Source organism: Emydura macquarii, unplaced genomic scaffold, assembly GCF_026122565.2.
Source record: "Emydura macquarii macquarii isolate MOO-44397 ecotype Brisbane River unplaced genomic scaffold, CSIRO-AGI_Emac_v2 contig_18, whole genome shotgun sequence".
Taxonomy (NCBI): Eukaryota; Metazoa; Chordata; order Testudines; family Chelidae; genus Emydura; species Emydura macquarii.
This window is the reverse complement of record NW_027130155.1, coordinates 6,174,781-6,191,963: the sequence shown is the minus strand read 5'-3', so window position 1 is coordinate 6,191,963 and position 17,183 is coordinate 6,174,781. Positions and strand designations below refer to the sequence as shown.

Below are 17,183 nucleotides of genomic sequence, written 5' to 3'. Positions count from 1 at the left end.
ACAGCAAAGGGAGAACCCCCTCCTGTTGCTGTAGTGGGTAGTGTCTACACTGAAGCACTACGGTGGTGCAGCTGTGGCACTTTAGTGTTTTAAGTGTAGGCATACACTTAGACTCCCACACAGCCATTTGGCAGTATCCTCCAGATTCCAAATACTTAGTGTGTCTACACTTGAAACGCTACAGCTGCGCCACTGAAGCGCTTCAATGTAGACACTCATTGCAGCAGTGGGAGGCGCTCTCCATTTGGCATAGGTAGTTCATCTCTCTGACAGGCGCTATCTAAGTAGACAGAAGGATTCTTCCAACAACCTAGCACTGTTTACACAGGGAGTTAGGTCAATTTGACTGTCATTCATGTGGATTTTTTCACACCCTGAGTGATGTAGCTGGGTTGACTTAGCTTTATAGGGTAGAGCAGGCCTTTTTAAAAAACAAACAAACAAACCATCTTTCTGCTGGAAAAAGAGACAGACTATAACAAGTCTAGATAACCTATGACCTGGAATGTCTGTGATAGCTAAATTGAGGCTCTGATTCTACTTTAAATGATCATTTTACGTTTGTGTGACTCCAGTGATTTCAGTACAATTACTTCCGCTTTAAAGAAAGCAAGATTGTGCCCTTTAAGGAAAGCATTGGTGAATCATATGTAGCGATGGAGGCATTGTTAAACTTTGGGAAATATTTTGCTTTAGTTTGAAAATTAAGAGTTTCAAATAGTGTCACAGTTTCTATGTACTGGTAGACCTAAAGCAGTTCTCCAGCAGACAGGGAATACAGAATTATTTCCTCCATGTCTTGTCTATTGTAATCCTATATCTTGTAAAACATGTGTCTTCAGCAGCATCCACTTAACTGTTTAGATATAGTGCTCTCCGCAGAGGAGATATTTAGTCTGGCAATCTGAGCTCTCTCCCTCAGATGATATGTCTGCATAGCTAAACAATAGAAGTGGTACCTGAAAAGCAGAAGCTTCCTTTCTTCACCACCACCACCTTGTGCAATGGAACCAACGTGCCTCCATTGCACAGGAGGTTCCCCGGCACTCTAACATGTAAAGGGGCTAATGAACCACAACTGTGTGGTTCTCGCCACAAACCCATGCAGTGGGGGCAAGCTTCAGCTGCAGCAGGGGTGGGTGTGATTGGCATGGCACTGTTGATTCCCCTCTCCCATAACAGCCAGAGGGGTACAATTATGAGCTCCTGAGCACACACTCCAGTTGCTTGGGCTGTATGTTAAATAGGAGTTAGTGGGAATTGTTCAGCATCTAGCACGTCCAAGGGTCTGCGCTAACTCATGATGACTCTTTGGGCCAGAGAGCGTGCGTAGGAATGACCCTTTGGGCTGGTGTTTAGGGCTCTCATGTGGGAGGTGGCAGACGCCATCCTGCTCCAATCATTCTTCCAGTAGTTATCTACAGGGGAACAGCTTCAACTGGAGACACCGAGATCCCCCCATGAAAACATCCCAGAGCTCAGTGATTAGAGACCTCCCCTGAGAGGTGGGAGATCCCTGTTCACAGCCTTTCCCCACTTCTGGCAGATGGGGGGAAATTGAACCTGATTTTCTTATGTTCCAGTTGAGCGCTCTAACCACTGGGCTAAAAATAAGTTGGGCACCACCACCACTTCCTTCTTCAGCAGGCTTTTGAAGGGGATCTAATCTAGTAGGCACCCTCTGAATACACTTGCCAGATCAGGTCCTGCCTGTGCCTTTGATAGTTGAATGCCTGTCTTCCCTGGGTTTGTGGGTAGCTCTGGGGCTTAGGTGGGAGATGGGTGCATAGAGGGAGGCAGCACTGGTCATGCCCAGAGACCAAGATATGCACCCAGGGACCTGGGTTTGAAAAAACTTAGGTGCTGAGTGAGTTTAGGCACCTTCAGTGTTGAATGGACACTTTTTGAGTCACAGTGGAGTCAGAACTGGTCTTTAGGTGCCTAAATACTTTTGTGGATCCCACCTCAAATGCTTCTTTATCAGTTCATTTCCAATGAGGCCTAAGACACCTGTGACTGTTGAATGCTGATTAAAACAGCTGGGACAGAACTACATGAAACTGATCTAATGTTTTAATGTGTAGTCACACACTGGGAAGGGGTGTTCATCCCACACCAGCCCCTGAAGTGGTTAAGGTGGCTGATCAGCCAATTAACTGCCTAGCCTGCACCTGGAGGAGGAGCCAGGGAGGAATGAGAACTAATTTAAAGGATGAAGCTCACCTGGACAGGAACAGGCACAACTTGTATAAAGCTGGGTTACTGAAGGCAAACTGGGACTGCAGTTACTTTCTCTGAGGCTGAGGAGAGAGGGGCATACCTGGAGAAGGCTAGAGAAGGAGCCTGGGCGAGGCAATGTATGAAGCAGTCTAGGGAAACTGCAGCAAGGTGTGGGACAGTGCAGACCTCAGCTGCTGGCTGTAGGATCCCTGGGATGGAACCCAGAGAACAGGATGGGGCTGGGTTCACCTGTCAGCCACTGGGAGAATGGTACAGCCTGGGCAGTGAATTGGAAGACTGCTTAGGAGAGCCAATACAGAGAGACTTCACTACTCTCCTAGTGCCCCCCCCCCACCACCCCGAAGGGGAAAACTATGATGACCTGGCCAGAGGGCTAAGCCACAAAGAGGGAGGAGTCAAGTCTGGAGACAAGGAGTGAGCACCCAAAGGCAGAGGCATCAGATTGGCAGAGCTAATTCCCAGAGCTGCTGAGAGGAGGTGCCCTAGTGGTGAGTAGAGCACCCTGTGTCACAAATGTGCTGAGTAGTGAAAATTAATGCCTAGTTATATATGCAGTTCTTTGGGTGCTAAATGGCAACTGCCACTTTTATACAAAAGTTACAGAAACAGCAAATGGCTGGACCAAGAACCACCTAGAATGTTCAGTAGTTAATTATACAAGAGGGTTTTTTATTTTCTTTATGCAAAGAGTAATTTATAGGCTGTGTGTTCACATAGCTGCTCTAAACTATGGTCTGTGCATTACCAGGGTCCTTCTTGGTTCACAAAAGGCTTCATTTTGTGGCCCACCAAGTTGAGAGAGGTCATCTGGACCACTTCTTTCTTAAGTGTTTCATCAAGTGAAGACTTTGGAGAATCCTTTGTGATGAGCCAATTCCTTCAGTCTGTTGCGATTTTATGTGTGAATTAATCCAATATCCTTGGAAACAAAGACCAGCGCTCTGCAAAGGGGAAAAGTATTTTTGTAAACCTCTTATCAATGCAACAAGCTATTTTCAGTGTGTTTTAAGATAAATAATTTTTGGTTAGGCTTATCTCCATGCACCCATTCTTTTGGGAAGTTGGGATCTAAATCCAAAACCCACTCCTAAAACGTTAGGAGTTCAGACTGGGCTATATGTTGTGGCTTGACTCAATCTCTATATCATTATGAGGGATCCATTTTACTACATAGGCGTGTCGGTTAAAGTCTGTTTTACATAGCTCATAGCATATTGTGTAATCAACTTTCACTTGCTATACAGGTTTGGTATAATCTATACTTGTACTTAATTTTCTAAACAAGATTTATATACAGAAATGTTAATGCATTTTCTGGTATTCAAGCTAGATCATGTACACATTTCAACATCTATTACTTTTAAGTATAGATAAAGGGTTAAAGAGGCTTTACTACTTACTTGCAGGCATTTTTAATTGTGATGCTTACTTTAAGCTCAACATCTTTTACCCCTTTCTAAAACAGTAAAATTTTTCAGGAGTGTTTGGATTTGTTTTTTGGTCCTCATTTGATTTCAAAGTAAGATTAGTTAATTGTTCCTCAAATACTGACTCATGGTGTTTGTTTTAAATAGGAAAACTTGTTTTTAATGAGGACCTATTCTGCAAACCCTTTGTCTTTCTGAACAATCCCATTCATGACAGAAAATTTTGTCTGATGAACAGGGCCGGCCCGAGCCAAGGTCTGATGGGGCAACAGCCGCGCTTCTTTTCTGCGGAGGGTAAGCCACAGGGAAAATTCCTTGGGCGGGACATCCCAATGTGAAACGCCACCCCTGTAAAGAGCTGCGCGGAAACTGAAGAACCTGCAATTTTTTTCTTGGTGGAGGGCAATACGAAATTAACATTGAAATTGACACCCCTGAAAAGCTAAAGTTAAAGTTCCATGGGTATACAACCTAGTGGAAATTCCCTGGGTGCATACCCGATGCAATTATAATGTCTGCCCGGGGCGCAAGAATGGCTCGGGCCGTTACTGCTGATGAATCCAATCTCAAATATCTGGGGCAGAGAGGGTGAATAGGAAAAAACTTCAGTACTATCTTCTTTTTATTTTGTTGAGGGCCAGCCTTCTCCTTAACTAAAATACTCTCCCAAGAATAACAGAATATTTCCTGTTTCTTTAATCTGTCTTCTGCCCATTGTCATATCCTGTACCTACAGATCCCTCCCCGACATTCATTTCCTCTAGTTTGTGGAGGGACAAATGGGAGTGAGAAGGGGAATCAGGCTTTTTGCAAAACAGTCATTTTAAAAAGTTGTTCTATATTCTTTAGCTTCCTTGCACAGGCAATACCTCCAGAACAGGCTAACACTTTCTATAGGATTAGCACTCCCTTATGAAAACTTGCTATTTTTAAAAAATTGGTTTTTATAGGAGCTTTTTAATTTTACATAACAGCTATGGGGAAAACATTTGTATAAAATGCATGAGATGGCCTGTAATGCTATAGAAATGGTATTACTTAGCTATTGAAACATTCTGTCTTGTGAATAAGAGTAAATACTGAAGGGCTAATGTTTTTATTCTCACTTACACTGGTGTAAACCTGGTGAAACTCAACTGACTGTGGTCCAACGCCTCTAAACACTTGTCCATGTGAGCAGTTCCATTGATTTCAACAGAATCATGTGCATATGTAAAGATTGGGGCCTTAGTCCAGATTCATATGTGTAACTGAGATGATGTATTATTACTCCTTACGTCATAATGCATGCCCTGTTGTTTGTATTACTGTAGTGACCTTTCCTCCTCTCCCTTTGATGCCCAAAGAGTTAGCAGGAAGCTTTTGCTAAACCTTAATAGTAAAAACTTCAATTAAGAATTTGGACTTTTGTTAGATTAGAAACCAGACTAACATTTTCAAAAGGGCCTAAATCTAATTGAAAGTCAATAGGATTTAAGAGCCCAAGTCACCTAAATCTAATCAACAATGTCCATAAAAATGACAATGCAACCTTTTATAAGACAATTCATGAAGTTATCAGGTTTGGCATTCTATTGGCTCTGCCAAATATTTGACTCTCCTGTTTTGTTTTGTTTTTCTTTTTCCTTGGCTTAGAACTATAGTAATCTTGTATCAAGAAGCACATAGGAATAAATAGGCTACAGATGAATTGAAGGTTTCTGGTATGGTACCTGAAAAAGAAATATGTTTGTCTCCAATGGCGTTGTGGGTGCTCAGCTGCTTGCAGAATCAAGCCTTTTATCAGCTCTAGCTGCCCCTGCTTACATGTGGAATGAGATTCTCACCCCTGCTCTGCGCCCTTTATGCCCGAAAAGACTGCCAAAAAGGCAAAAAGAGGATTTAAAATCCTGTGATAAATCCAGGAAAACTCCCCTGATGCAGGCACAGAGAAGGACAGCTGCAGACTGTTTTCCAAGGCCCCTTGTATAAGCCTTACTGTAGGGGATATGCTGGGGCAGGACCTCTGAATGTAGCACTGTGGAGATTTTGGGTAGTGTTGTTACCCAAAGGGCCACCCAAGGCAGCTGCTGTAACTTAGTGTTGATATTATAGGGCCCCAGTGCCCTAGGTAGTATTGGGCCCTAGTTATGGACCAGGACCTATTGTGCTAGGCACTGTACAAACACGGAATAAAAATGACAATCACTGTCCCAAAAGCTTATTTAGATAACCGTGCGCGCCCTCCCACTCTCTCCTAGGCTATCTAAATTAGGCTGAGGGCTGCCCTGGCTCAGGTTTCTGGAGCACTCCAGAATGGGAGTGCAAGGGTTGCTTAAAGCAATCTTAGCATGGCCTTCTCTCTGGACTGTGAAGTCTGTACTGCGCCTCTAAGAGCACAGAATTTCACCCAGGGCTGAATTTGGTCCTTTGTAATGCTCTCGGGCCTTGTCATATCTCTTCTTCCCCATGGGCCTGATCATCTGCTGCTCAGCACCCCTCAGGAGATGCCCTGTATTCAGTAATGCGTCCTTAAACATGTCCCTGTGATTGATCTAGATGAACCATTCTTACCTTTTTTGGGGAGCACTGTGTAGGTAGTTTCCATGCCACCATGGATATGGTCAGTCACATGACAGTGCAGCAACCACGTGCCAGGGTACTTTGGAATCATTTCTACAGTTTGAAATGTCCCAGGGAAAAGGTCATAGACATCTGCCCGGTAAACTCCAGTGTGCTTCAAAGGGAAAAGTAACAATAGCAGTTACACTGAAGTGATAGAGGAGAATGTAGCCCACTGTACTGCCATCTATCAGTGCAGCACTGTGTATTTATCTAACACATTATGCTCACTCTCACTGGAGTCATACAGTGGTTTTAACAGGACTTTAGATGGGAAGAAAATGACTAAAATCTGGCCCCGAAGATTAGAGAACCAAGGTGGGTGAGGTAATATCTTTTATTGGATTAACTTCTGTTGGTGAGAGAAACAAGCTTTTGAGCTACATGCAGCACTTCCTCCAAGTATGTCAACTCCAGAGTAGCCGCACTTCACAGTCTCCCACAGTATTCTTATTGGCAAATTAAAGAAGTATGGGTTGGATGAATGGACTATAAAATGGATAGAGAACTGGCTAGAGCATCGGGCTCAATGGGTAGTGATCAATGGCTCCATGTCTAGGTGGCAGACGGTCACAAGCGGAGTGCCCCAAGGGTCGGTTTTGTTTAACATCTTCATTAATGATCTGGAGGATGGGGAGATTGCACCCTCAGCAAGTTTGCAGATGACACTAAGCTGGGGGGAGTGGTAGATACCCTGGAAGGTAGGGATAGGATACAGAGTGACTTAGACAAATTGGAGGATTGGGACAAAAGAAATCTGATGAGGTTCAACAAGGCCAAGTGCAGAGTCCTGCACTTAGGATGGAAGAATCCCATGCATAGCTACAGACTTGGGACCAATGGGCTAGGCAGAAGTTCTGCAGAAAAGGACCTGGGGATTACAGCAGATAAGAAGCTGGATATGAGTCAGCAGTGTGCCCTGGTTGCCAAGAAGGCTAATAGCATATTGGGCTGCATTAGCAGGAGCACTGCCAGCAGATCGAGGGAAGTGATTATTTCCCTCTATTCAGCATTGGTGAGGCCGCATTTGGAGTATTGTGGGGGGCCCAAAACTGGACACTACAAAAAGGATGTAGACAAGTTGGAGAGAGTCCAGCGGAGGGCAACAAAAATTATTAGGGGGTTGGAGCACAAGACTTATGGGGAGAGGCTGAGGGAACTAGGCTTGTTTAGTCTGCAGAAGAGAAGAATGAGGGGGGATTTGATAGCAGCCTTTAACTACCTGAAAGGAGGTTCCAGGGAGGATGGAGCTAGGCTGTTCTCAATGTTAGTAGATGACCGAACAAGGAGCAATGGTCTCAAGTTGCAGTGGAGGCAGTCTAGGTTGGATATTAGGAAAATGTTTTTCACTAGGAGGGTGGTGAAACACTGGAATGGGTTACCTAGGGAGGTGGTTGAATCTCCATCTTTAGAGGTTTGTAAGCTGCGGCTTGACAAAACCCTGACTGGGATGATTTAGCTGAGGTTAGTCCTGCTTTGAGTGGGGGGTTGGACTAGATGACCTCCTGAGGTCCCTTCCAACTCTGATTCTATGATTCACAGATCCAGTAATTCAGCTGTTCAGATATTTTCCTTTCATAATTTCTAATTCTATTCTAAAAAAAAATAATGAAAACAGCTGTGTGAAGGGTGGAGGAAGCACAATTCTCATATTATTATGAGTGTGGCAATTTAGAGAAATTGTAAAAGCAACATGTGACACTTACCTATATTGAATCCCATTATCAAATATTATTTAGCTTGCTCTCATAAAATTTCCTTGGACTGATCAAATATTAGTTTTATATATAAATACTATAAGTTCAAGTTACAAGACTGTGGCTTAATATTGTAACACCTCATTCCTCATAAAAAGACGGAACATAGCAAGAAATGAACATAAAAGGAATCTTACCTTATAATCAAAGCTGTGGCCATGGAAATGAGCTGTATGCATGTCTACTTCATTCCCCATTCCCATCAGATACCAGCTTACTGTATCTCCAACATGCATTGTAAGACCATGTAAATTTCCAAACAGTTTTCCATTAATGGCTGAGGGGGAAACATTTTGCTTTTGTTACTTAGGCTTTAATGGCAGAGGAATTTTGAGAGTTTAATGCTAGTGATAGGCGATCAGAACTTCTTACATGTTCCTTAAAAAATAAAGGCACTGACTGAACATACTGCCCCAAAAATAAGGAAATCTATGACGATAGGATCTGATATGATACATCCCACATTTGCTCAGTGGGAAAAGGGGCTAGGAGAGTGCTCTACTTTAGAATGGGGCTAATACTGTGAGATCTTGCAAATCTTCAACTCCTGTGGAATACAGAAAGGTGAGGCTATCAGGTGATGCTCAGTACCTTTCAGGATTAGGCCTTCTATTATCACTTGGTCCAACATATTTGTTTGCAGATGTTATTTAACAATTCATTTTAATCTTAGGGATTAGGATTTCAACCTGGATAACTTTTTATGGGTAAAAAATTAGAATGATATAAAATATGGTTTTATTTTCAGTATTTTTTTTCATTTAAATTGGATTTAAGCATATGCTTAAGTGCTGGCCTGAGGAATAAAGGTACTTGCCTGTCTGAGCAAGGCTTCGGCCCAATAACGACATCCATTAAATCTTGGAAAGTCACACATACACCCAGTACCAAAGATCAGATTTCAGACAAATTTGACAGCCATGGATTTCAAAGATAGATTGAAATGAAATTGGAAAAGTACCATGCATTTTATTGCTTTCAATAAATCCCTCCTCTTCTTTGTTCACTTGGTCTGGATTGGCAGAATAAATGTTGATATTTTCATCCAAGTACCAAGACTCATTTTCATCAAAAACCATAAAAAGAAGAGCAAATTGAACTCTCTTTTGCAACAGAAATTTGGGCAAATACTGCTTGAGACAGACGACAAGTGTACCTATTAATCCACTGTTGGTATCCTGAAAACACAAAGGGAGGAACAAAATTCTCATGGGTGCCTTAGCTAAGCAGAATAGTCTTTAATATCTGAATGGAATACTCATTAGGAACAATATCATTACTGAGACTGAGAATGAATTTTTGTTGGCATTTAGTAATTGACAATTGAACAAGGAAATGTCACAGATAAAGAGGAGAGTTATTCATTTAATGCTTGGGGCAGCAGATAGCACAAGGTACAATAGAGCATAAACAGTGCCTGTTTCTTCTCTCCATATACTGTAGTTGGTGCTAGAGTTAATGTTACAAAGCAGTTTCCATTTTAATCTGGTTTTAACTTGCTCCTCTCTCTCTCCAAAATTCTTTAGAGATGACATTTTTTGTACTTGGTCTCCATTCAAGGGTGATTTAATTCCAATAAACACATTCACGATAGCCTCTGCTTTCAGAATTTTTTTTGCACTCTTGTGCTCAATTTGCATGTAGCATTCTGGCAGTCTTCTGTGCAAATGACCAATTACACATCTGCTCTATTGATGCTGATCAGAATTAATGGAATCACTCTTGAACTTTCAAGGATTTTTAGGATGGCTTCTAAATATTAGTTTTGGCATAATAGCAGAAACACAGGGAAATGTGCTTTGTTAATTCCATGCTGAGTTACTGGTTTGTATTATGCTCTGTAAAATAACAAGTCTAACGAAATAGCAATTGTAGCAGGGGCTCTGCTTTTTAGAAGAGAAAATGGAAGAGTGCCAAATTCCTTTCCTTTTCTCTGTAAAGGTATTTTTGTTTAACTGCCATTAGAAATGTACCTTAACTTGATCCACAGTTGAGTAATAAGCCCAAGGAATACAAGAGGGATCTCCATTCCCAGAACCAGATCTCTCAGGGATTTTCCAGACATATGTTCCCGTTTCACCTGAATTAAGTAGATATTAGTACATTTAAAAAATGTATTCACTTTGTGCTCACCTTCTCCACAACTATATTTATTCAAAGACGCTGATGACAACATCCTTTGAATCATTTGTCAAGGATTTTAGGTCCAAAACAATTGACCTACTTGATTTTCCCCCTCCTCCCCTGGATGGTCAAATCGTGGTTTGTAAGACTCTTAAACAACCTAGAGCATGATACAATAACTTTGCCCTTCAGGAAAAGTCGTTATTTAAGAAGTTGTCATGAAACAGATGGTATTTTAGTTTACAGCTTATTTTTGCTGTGAACATCCTCTTCCTGAGTGCAGCTCTGGCTGACTTGTTGTTTCCCTTCTGCAGATTCCTGAGCCTTCTTGCTCAAATCCCTTTGTGTGATGGCACTATCCAATTCTACCACTTAGAAAAGTAACTTTTTGTATTCTATGACGAATACAGAGAACCCAGAATAACTTTTAAAACATACAGATTGCATAGGCCAAATCATGCTATTCTTACATGGCCAAATCTCCTATTTAAGGACTGAAATGTGACTGCAAGATCTGGCACTGTTCTAGTAAAGCAAAGTCTACACTAAAAAGTTAAGTTGACCCCTATGTTGCTCAGGTTGTGAGAAATCCACACACTCAGTATCATAGTTAAAATGTCCTCACCCCTGGTATAGATAGCACTAGGTTGACAGAAAAATTCTTCCATCAATTTAGCTACTGCTTGTCTGAGAGGTGGATTAACTACAGTGACAGGAGAACTCGTTCCATCACTATAGCGAGTGTCTACATAGAACTACTATAGTGGCACAGCTGCAGTTATGCTACTGCAGCATTTTAAGTGTAGACCTAGCTTAAGATGCAGTGCAATAATAGTAACTGTAAATGAGCATTAATCACTAATTAACCAATCATTCTATGAAAATATAACATAATTGATTGTAAAACTGCAGTGGCTGAGTGGAAGAAGAGTTTTTGGTTTTTTTGGGGGGTCCTCCCCCAACCCTAAGCCTCATTAAGTAGCTTGATGTTTGCTGTGAGAACAGTGGAGTAAGTGATATGATTACCTGGGTCGGTTACAGCAACAGTGGAACTGCCAGTTTTCACTCCATGGGCATGTATAGAATAAGGTCTGTTGGCCAAATTCTTAAAAACAATTGTAACTTTATCTCCAACGTTTGCAAGAAGCAATGGACCTATTGGGTTGAAAAGAGAGATGAATTTTTACAAGCTCTAAAGCAGTAAAAGGCCAAATGATGTTGTGTGTGAAGTTGCAGCAAAAGTAACCATGAGGTCTCCACTGCAATACCTGGCCCAGAGTACAAAACTGGTGAATTATTCATTACGCAAAGAGTAGATTTATTATTTACACACAATTTGTGTTTGTTCATTATAAATTGATGATGGGTTATTAGACTCTGACTTAAAGGCTAGAAGGAACCATCATGATTACCTAGTTTCACCTCGTGCACATCACAGGCCCCAAAACCTCTCCCACCCCTCCTGCAATAGCCCCATAATGTCTGACTGAGTCACTGAAACCCTCCACTCTTGATTTAAAACCATGAAATTACAGAGAATCCACCATTTATTCTACTTAAAACCAGAAAGGGACCAGTGCCCCATGCTGCAGAGGATGCCCAAAAACCAAAACCAGAGTCTTTCAGTTTAACCTGGGGGAAAATTCCTTCCTGACCCCAAGTATGGTGATCATTTAGACCTTGAACATGTGGGCAAGATCCACCAGCCAGATCCCTGAATGAATTATCTGTAATAACTCAGAGTTCTCTCCATCTAGTGTGCCATCTCCAGCCATTGAAGGTATTTACTAATAGAAACAAATGGGCCATATGCCATTGTAGGCAACCTTATACCATCCCTTCCATAAAACTTATTAAGCTCAGCCTTGAAACAAGTAGGGCCTTTTGCACCCAGTGATCCCCTCGAAGGCTGTTCCAGAGCTTCCCTCCTCTGATCAGGGGTGTGCACAAGGGGGGCAAACAGGAGCATGGGCCCCCCTCAATAATGGGCAGGGGCACAGAATTCCTCCAGCCCTGTGGCTCTGTGCCCCTGCTACAGCAGCCCTAGGGCTGGAGCTCTGTGCCTCTCCAAAAGGGGTCAAATTTAAAATCCTACCAGTTTATATCCTTTTTTTTTCTTATTCCAACATTGGCCCTTAACTTAAATAACTCCTCTCCCTCCACTGTGTTTGTGTTTATCAAGAGCAGTTGCATCTCCTCTTAGCTTCTGTTTTGTTAAGCTAAACAAGCCAGGCTCCTTAAGCCTCTTCTACTAAGGCATGTTCTCCATTCCTCTGATCATTCTAGCAGCCCTTCTCTGCACCTGTTCCAGTTTGAATTCATCTTTCTTAAACATGGGAGACCAGATCTGCATGCATTATTCCAGGTGAGGTGTCACCAGTGCCTCGTACAAATGTAATAACACTTCCCTATCGCTATTGGAAATACCCCATCTAATGCATCATAGGATTGAATTAGCCTTTCATGGCCACATCACTTTGGCAGCACAGTCATTCTCTGGTCGACCAGTATACCCATGTCTTTATGCTCTCACTCTGTTGCTTCCAACTGGTAAGTCCCAGTTTAGCATTGCTGTTCATCCCTAAGTGTGTGACTTTGCACTATTAAAATCTCATTCCCTTCTTATCACTCCAGTTTTCAAGGTCATCCAAATCTTCTTGTATGATATTCCAATCCTTCTCCATATTGACTACACCTCCCAACTTTTTATCTGCAAATTTTATTAGCACACTTATTGTCTTTTTGTGCCAGGGTCATTAATGAAAATGTTAAAAAGATTGGCCCCCAGACCTGTCCCTGTGGAACTCCACTAGTAACCTCCATCCAGCCTGACATATTTCTGTGTGACCCACTGCAGTTTTACCCTTTAACTAGTTCCTTACCCACCTTTCCATTCTTGTATTAATCCCCATCCTCTCCAATTTAACTGACAATTTCCCATGTGGAACTGCATCAGAAGTTTTATTAAATTACAAGTAGATGAGCTAAATTGCATTTCCTTTGTCTAGAAAGTTGGTTATCTTCTCAAAGAAAGAAAATCAGGCATGATCTACGTTTTGTAAAACCATGTTGTATTTTATCCCAGTTACCATTTACATCTGTCTTTAATTACTCTGTCTTTCAAGATTTTGTTCTAAGACCTTGCATACAATTGAGGTCAAACTATTCATCTGTAGTTTCCCAGATCACTTTTTTCCCTTTCTCAAATATAGGTACTTTATCTGCAGTTCTCCAGGGTATGACTTGGTGTTTATGAATTAATTAAAAAATCTTTGCTATTAGACTTGCAATATCATGTGCCAGTACCTTTAATAATCTTTGATGGAGATTATCTGGGCCTCCCAATCTGGTCCCATTAAGCTTTTGAGTTTGGCTTCCACCATCATTTGGCTATGCTCATTTCTACTTCCTTATCCTCATTTCCATTAGTCATCCTATCACTGCCCCCAATCTCCTCATTACCCTCATTACCTTTACAGAGGGAAAGTATTCATTTAGGTGTTGGGCCACACTCATGTTATCTTTAATCCCCACCCTGTGTTTAGCAGTCCCACTTCTTCCCTCTTCTAATTTATATCACTAAAGAACCATTTTAATCATTGGTTTTAATTTCTTTTGCAAGGTCCAGCTCAGCTTGGCTTTTGGCAAGTCTCACTTTAACCCTACATTTTCTGACATTCAAAAGGTAACTTTCCTTGATGATCCAGCCCTTCTTCCGTTTCTTGTAGATTTTTCTGCTTTCTCTTAACCTGTTTGAGATTCTTGTTCATCCAGTTTGTTCTCATGATCTCTTGAACCAAGGTGGTTCTTTACAATCCATTCTTCTTTGGGGTCCTCAGTACTTACCAATACTAAATGGCATCCCTTCTTGTTGGTTTGGTGACTGTTTGTTTGGTGAAGAAATCTGTTGGCTATCATATCCAGGAATAGCTGGACGACAAATGCTACTAATAATGGTAGGGTCCAATCTATATCTGGGAAATTAAAATCTTCCATATCACAACTCCCTGAAGTATTTATTCCTGTATTATTGCAGAAACAGGACATTTTTAGGTCTTATGTTCTTTATATTAATGGTCCACTGAGCTCAAACTCTTGCTTCTAAAAATAACTGAAAGTATATTTTTAAGGTGTAACATGGCTTTTGTTTTCTTAAATAAATGTACCATAAAGCATAGACTACAATGTAATGATAGCTGAATGTGTGTGACTGCAGCTAAAAAATAATTGATCATTTAAACTAATGGATAACTTACATCCGCTATATCCATTAGTTTATTTACTCTGACCAATACTTTCAAAGTTGAGTGTCTGAAGTGACTCACCTTAGTAGGTGGCCTAATTTTCAAACATGCTGAGCATCTGCAGCTCTTATTGTAATCAGTATGGATTTAGCTGTCTCACCTTAAGCCAAGTTTGAAAATAATGCTATATATATATCTCTTAAATATAATCCATGTGTTCATAGACTGGGAAGCTCTCTTCTATAGCAAGCACAGGTCCAGTCTCACATCTATGTAAATCAGCAGTAATTATGTTCAAGTCTATGGAGGTATGCTGGTGCGAGTAGAAGCAGGTCAAATGTTGTTCAGCTTACTCTCCAGTTTGTTTTGTAGACTAGAAATCACTGTATTCTGATACATGAAGTCTTCATAATGAATTTAGACATGACAGGAATGATCATACCTAGAATTTCCAGATGCTTCTGCTCCTCTGTCCTTTCTTTGCGAGTCCTGAATGTCTTGTCCGTGTATTCCCTATAAACAACTTTCTTGTATTTTGAGCCAATGAACTTATCTTCTTTATTTAAAAATGGATTTCCGGGGCTAGGGGGAAAAAAGACAAACTCAGGAATTCAGTAAAAGCCTCTTTCTGTGTTCCAACAGCATGATTCACACCTGTTTGTCAGGGCCCCATACAGTTAACTATAATAAAACTGCAAACACAGCTAAATGTTACAGTAAATGTACCATTGAACTGGCTATTTCTACTGTACAGACATATTTTGTTGTGATGTGTCTCTGGCCCACAAAGAAAATGGAGCCACTGGGAAGAGGCTAGAATCCCAGCAGAGATTAGGAGGACTACAACCACAAAGGCTCAGAGTCAGCAAGGTACTTAAGCAAGTGAGCTTTGACTTCAATGGATCTAAATGACCTGTGCGCTTAATATTAGATCTCTGCCTATGTATCTAGCTAAACTGAGACCCTGGTCATTTTGTGAGGTCTTAGGCTGATATTCAACCCATGCTCACCAAAAGTGGCTTCGGCGTCTAATCCACCTCATTCTAGGAGGCGGGTTCCCAGCTGTGGATCGCAAGCAGAGGTAGATGCCTTCCTGCAGCCTGCAATTAGGTGCTTGTGATACTTTCTCAGGGTATCCAGGACTGGGGGTCATGTTACCCCACCCCTCACCCCACCCCGCCTCAGTGAGAGAGACTTGCTGGTGTTACACTCCCTGACACTGTCTGTTAGCCACCCAAACAAACTCCTCAGGGCTCTGCCAGCCCTTGCTTTGCCTTGGAGATCAACATTTGGTGTACTCCGGACACCTCAGAAATGTCTATGCCCTATAGTGTCTAATCCCCTCATGGGACACTCTCAGTAATTATCACGTTTGCTAGTATACACACACCAGCTTGTTTGGTTCAACTGAGTATCAGCTCCAGTAAAACAGAGCACTGTAATCTGTTTATACTGACAGCAAGTATAAATTGTTAACAAAGATTAAGATTTTAAAAGAAAGTCAGCAAGGGTAATATGTTGCAAATAAAACAAGTATAACACCCGTCTACTAGATTTAAAAATCATAACTCTAACCAGCTAACCTTGTCTAAAGCAATTTCTTACTAAGTCCTTTCTTGCAGTTTTTCAACCATGGTTGGTTGAAATCCTGTTTTCATGAGTATAACTGCAATGCACAGCTATCCTTGTAAATGCAGGAGAAGAGGGGTCCTTGTGCCTTTCTCTTGTACCCCAAAATTCATTGTTTAGAACCCTTTGTGATTAGTCTCTCTAGTGTTTTTTCCCTTGTATCTGTTTATGGGTTATGCAAATTTGGCTTACAATGCTTAATTTACAATTGACCAAGAGAGACATATCTTCTCTGTCTGGGGGGAAAAAACTGTTTCTCAGCTCTGCCTGGTTAGACTTTAAAATATTGTGTGTGTGTGTGTGTGTGTGAATAATTTTTAAAAATATCAGTACATATTTTTCACAATAATAGCAACAACCAGTGATACCAGCTTTTATTTGATGCCTTACAAGATGCTATTTATGGATGAGTACCATGAAAGCAGTGTGTTAGGTGTAGTGAGTTTGTCAGGCTGATTAAGAGTTGCTGACAGAGTAATGCAATCTTTGCCTGTTGGCACCAATAGGCCTCTGTATCATGGTCCCAACCTGTGGGAGGAGCAGGGTTTAGGACCCCTCTTGTTGGCATCTCCCATTGACTAGCTTAGATGGCTGCCACTTAGCATGCTGGCTTTTGTGGATCCCATACTTAGGCACCTATCTCTCCCCATTCATTGTCCAGGAACCTAGGCACCTATAATTCAGTCTCTGTGGATTCCAGTGATTCCCCTCCCCCTTCCCCAAAGTGCCTAAAAGTTAGGGGTTGCAATTCTCAAAGTCACAATACCTATATCTCTTTGTGGACCCAGGCCTGAGTGTCCCTAAGGATAGGAAGAAGCCTGTGGAGCTCTGCAGGGACTGAGAATTGCTGAAGAACAGGGTAGTTAATTGAGAAAACAATGAATAGTGGGAGGGGTGAGAAGAAAACAGCTGAATGGAAATATTAGCAAACTAACAGGTGTAAATATAAACCATTACGTGTTATTTCTTTAGCCTTGCCTGGTATTGGAAGCTGGAAAATTTTAGTAGGTAGTGAATACCACAGCTGGGAGGCGTAGTCACAAAACACCCTACCTCACTGGCATGGGCTTATGAATGGGGCAAACTAAATAAGCAGCTGAATGCGACAATAATATTTATTCGTAATAATACAACTAGGATAAGACTTCGTAGTAAAGCAG

General features: G+C 41.5%; 1 protein-coding gene across 1 annotated transcript in view; it reads right to left on the bottom strand.

Annotated features, from left to right (window-relative positions):
* Positions 1-2,895: 2,895 nt before the first annotated feature.
* CP (ceruloplasmin) overlaps positions 2,896-17,183 on the bottom strand; it is a 34,128-nt gene continuing 19,840 nt past the window's right edge. Inside the window, exons 13-19 of the mRNA XM_067554021.1 lie at positions 14,837-14,976; positions 11,177-11,305; positions 10,000-10,106; positions 8,988-9,204; positions 8,164-8,303; positions 6,222-6,384; positions 2,896-3,182 (exon numbers count right to left, since the gene is read on the bottom strand). Of these exons, the coding sequence (XP_067410122.1) occupies positions 3,148-3,182; positions 6,222-6,384; positions 8,164-8,303; positions 8,988-9,204; positions 10,000-10,106; positions 11,177-11,305; positions 14,837-14,976 (931 nt within the window). The 3' untranslated portion in view covers positions 2,896-3,147. The remainder of the gene's footprint in view (positions 3,183-6,221; positions 6,385-8,163; positions 8,304-8,987; positions 9,205-9,999; positions 10,107-11,176; positions 11,306-14,836; positions 14,977-17,183) is intronic.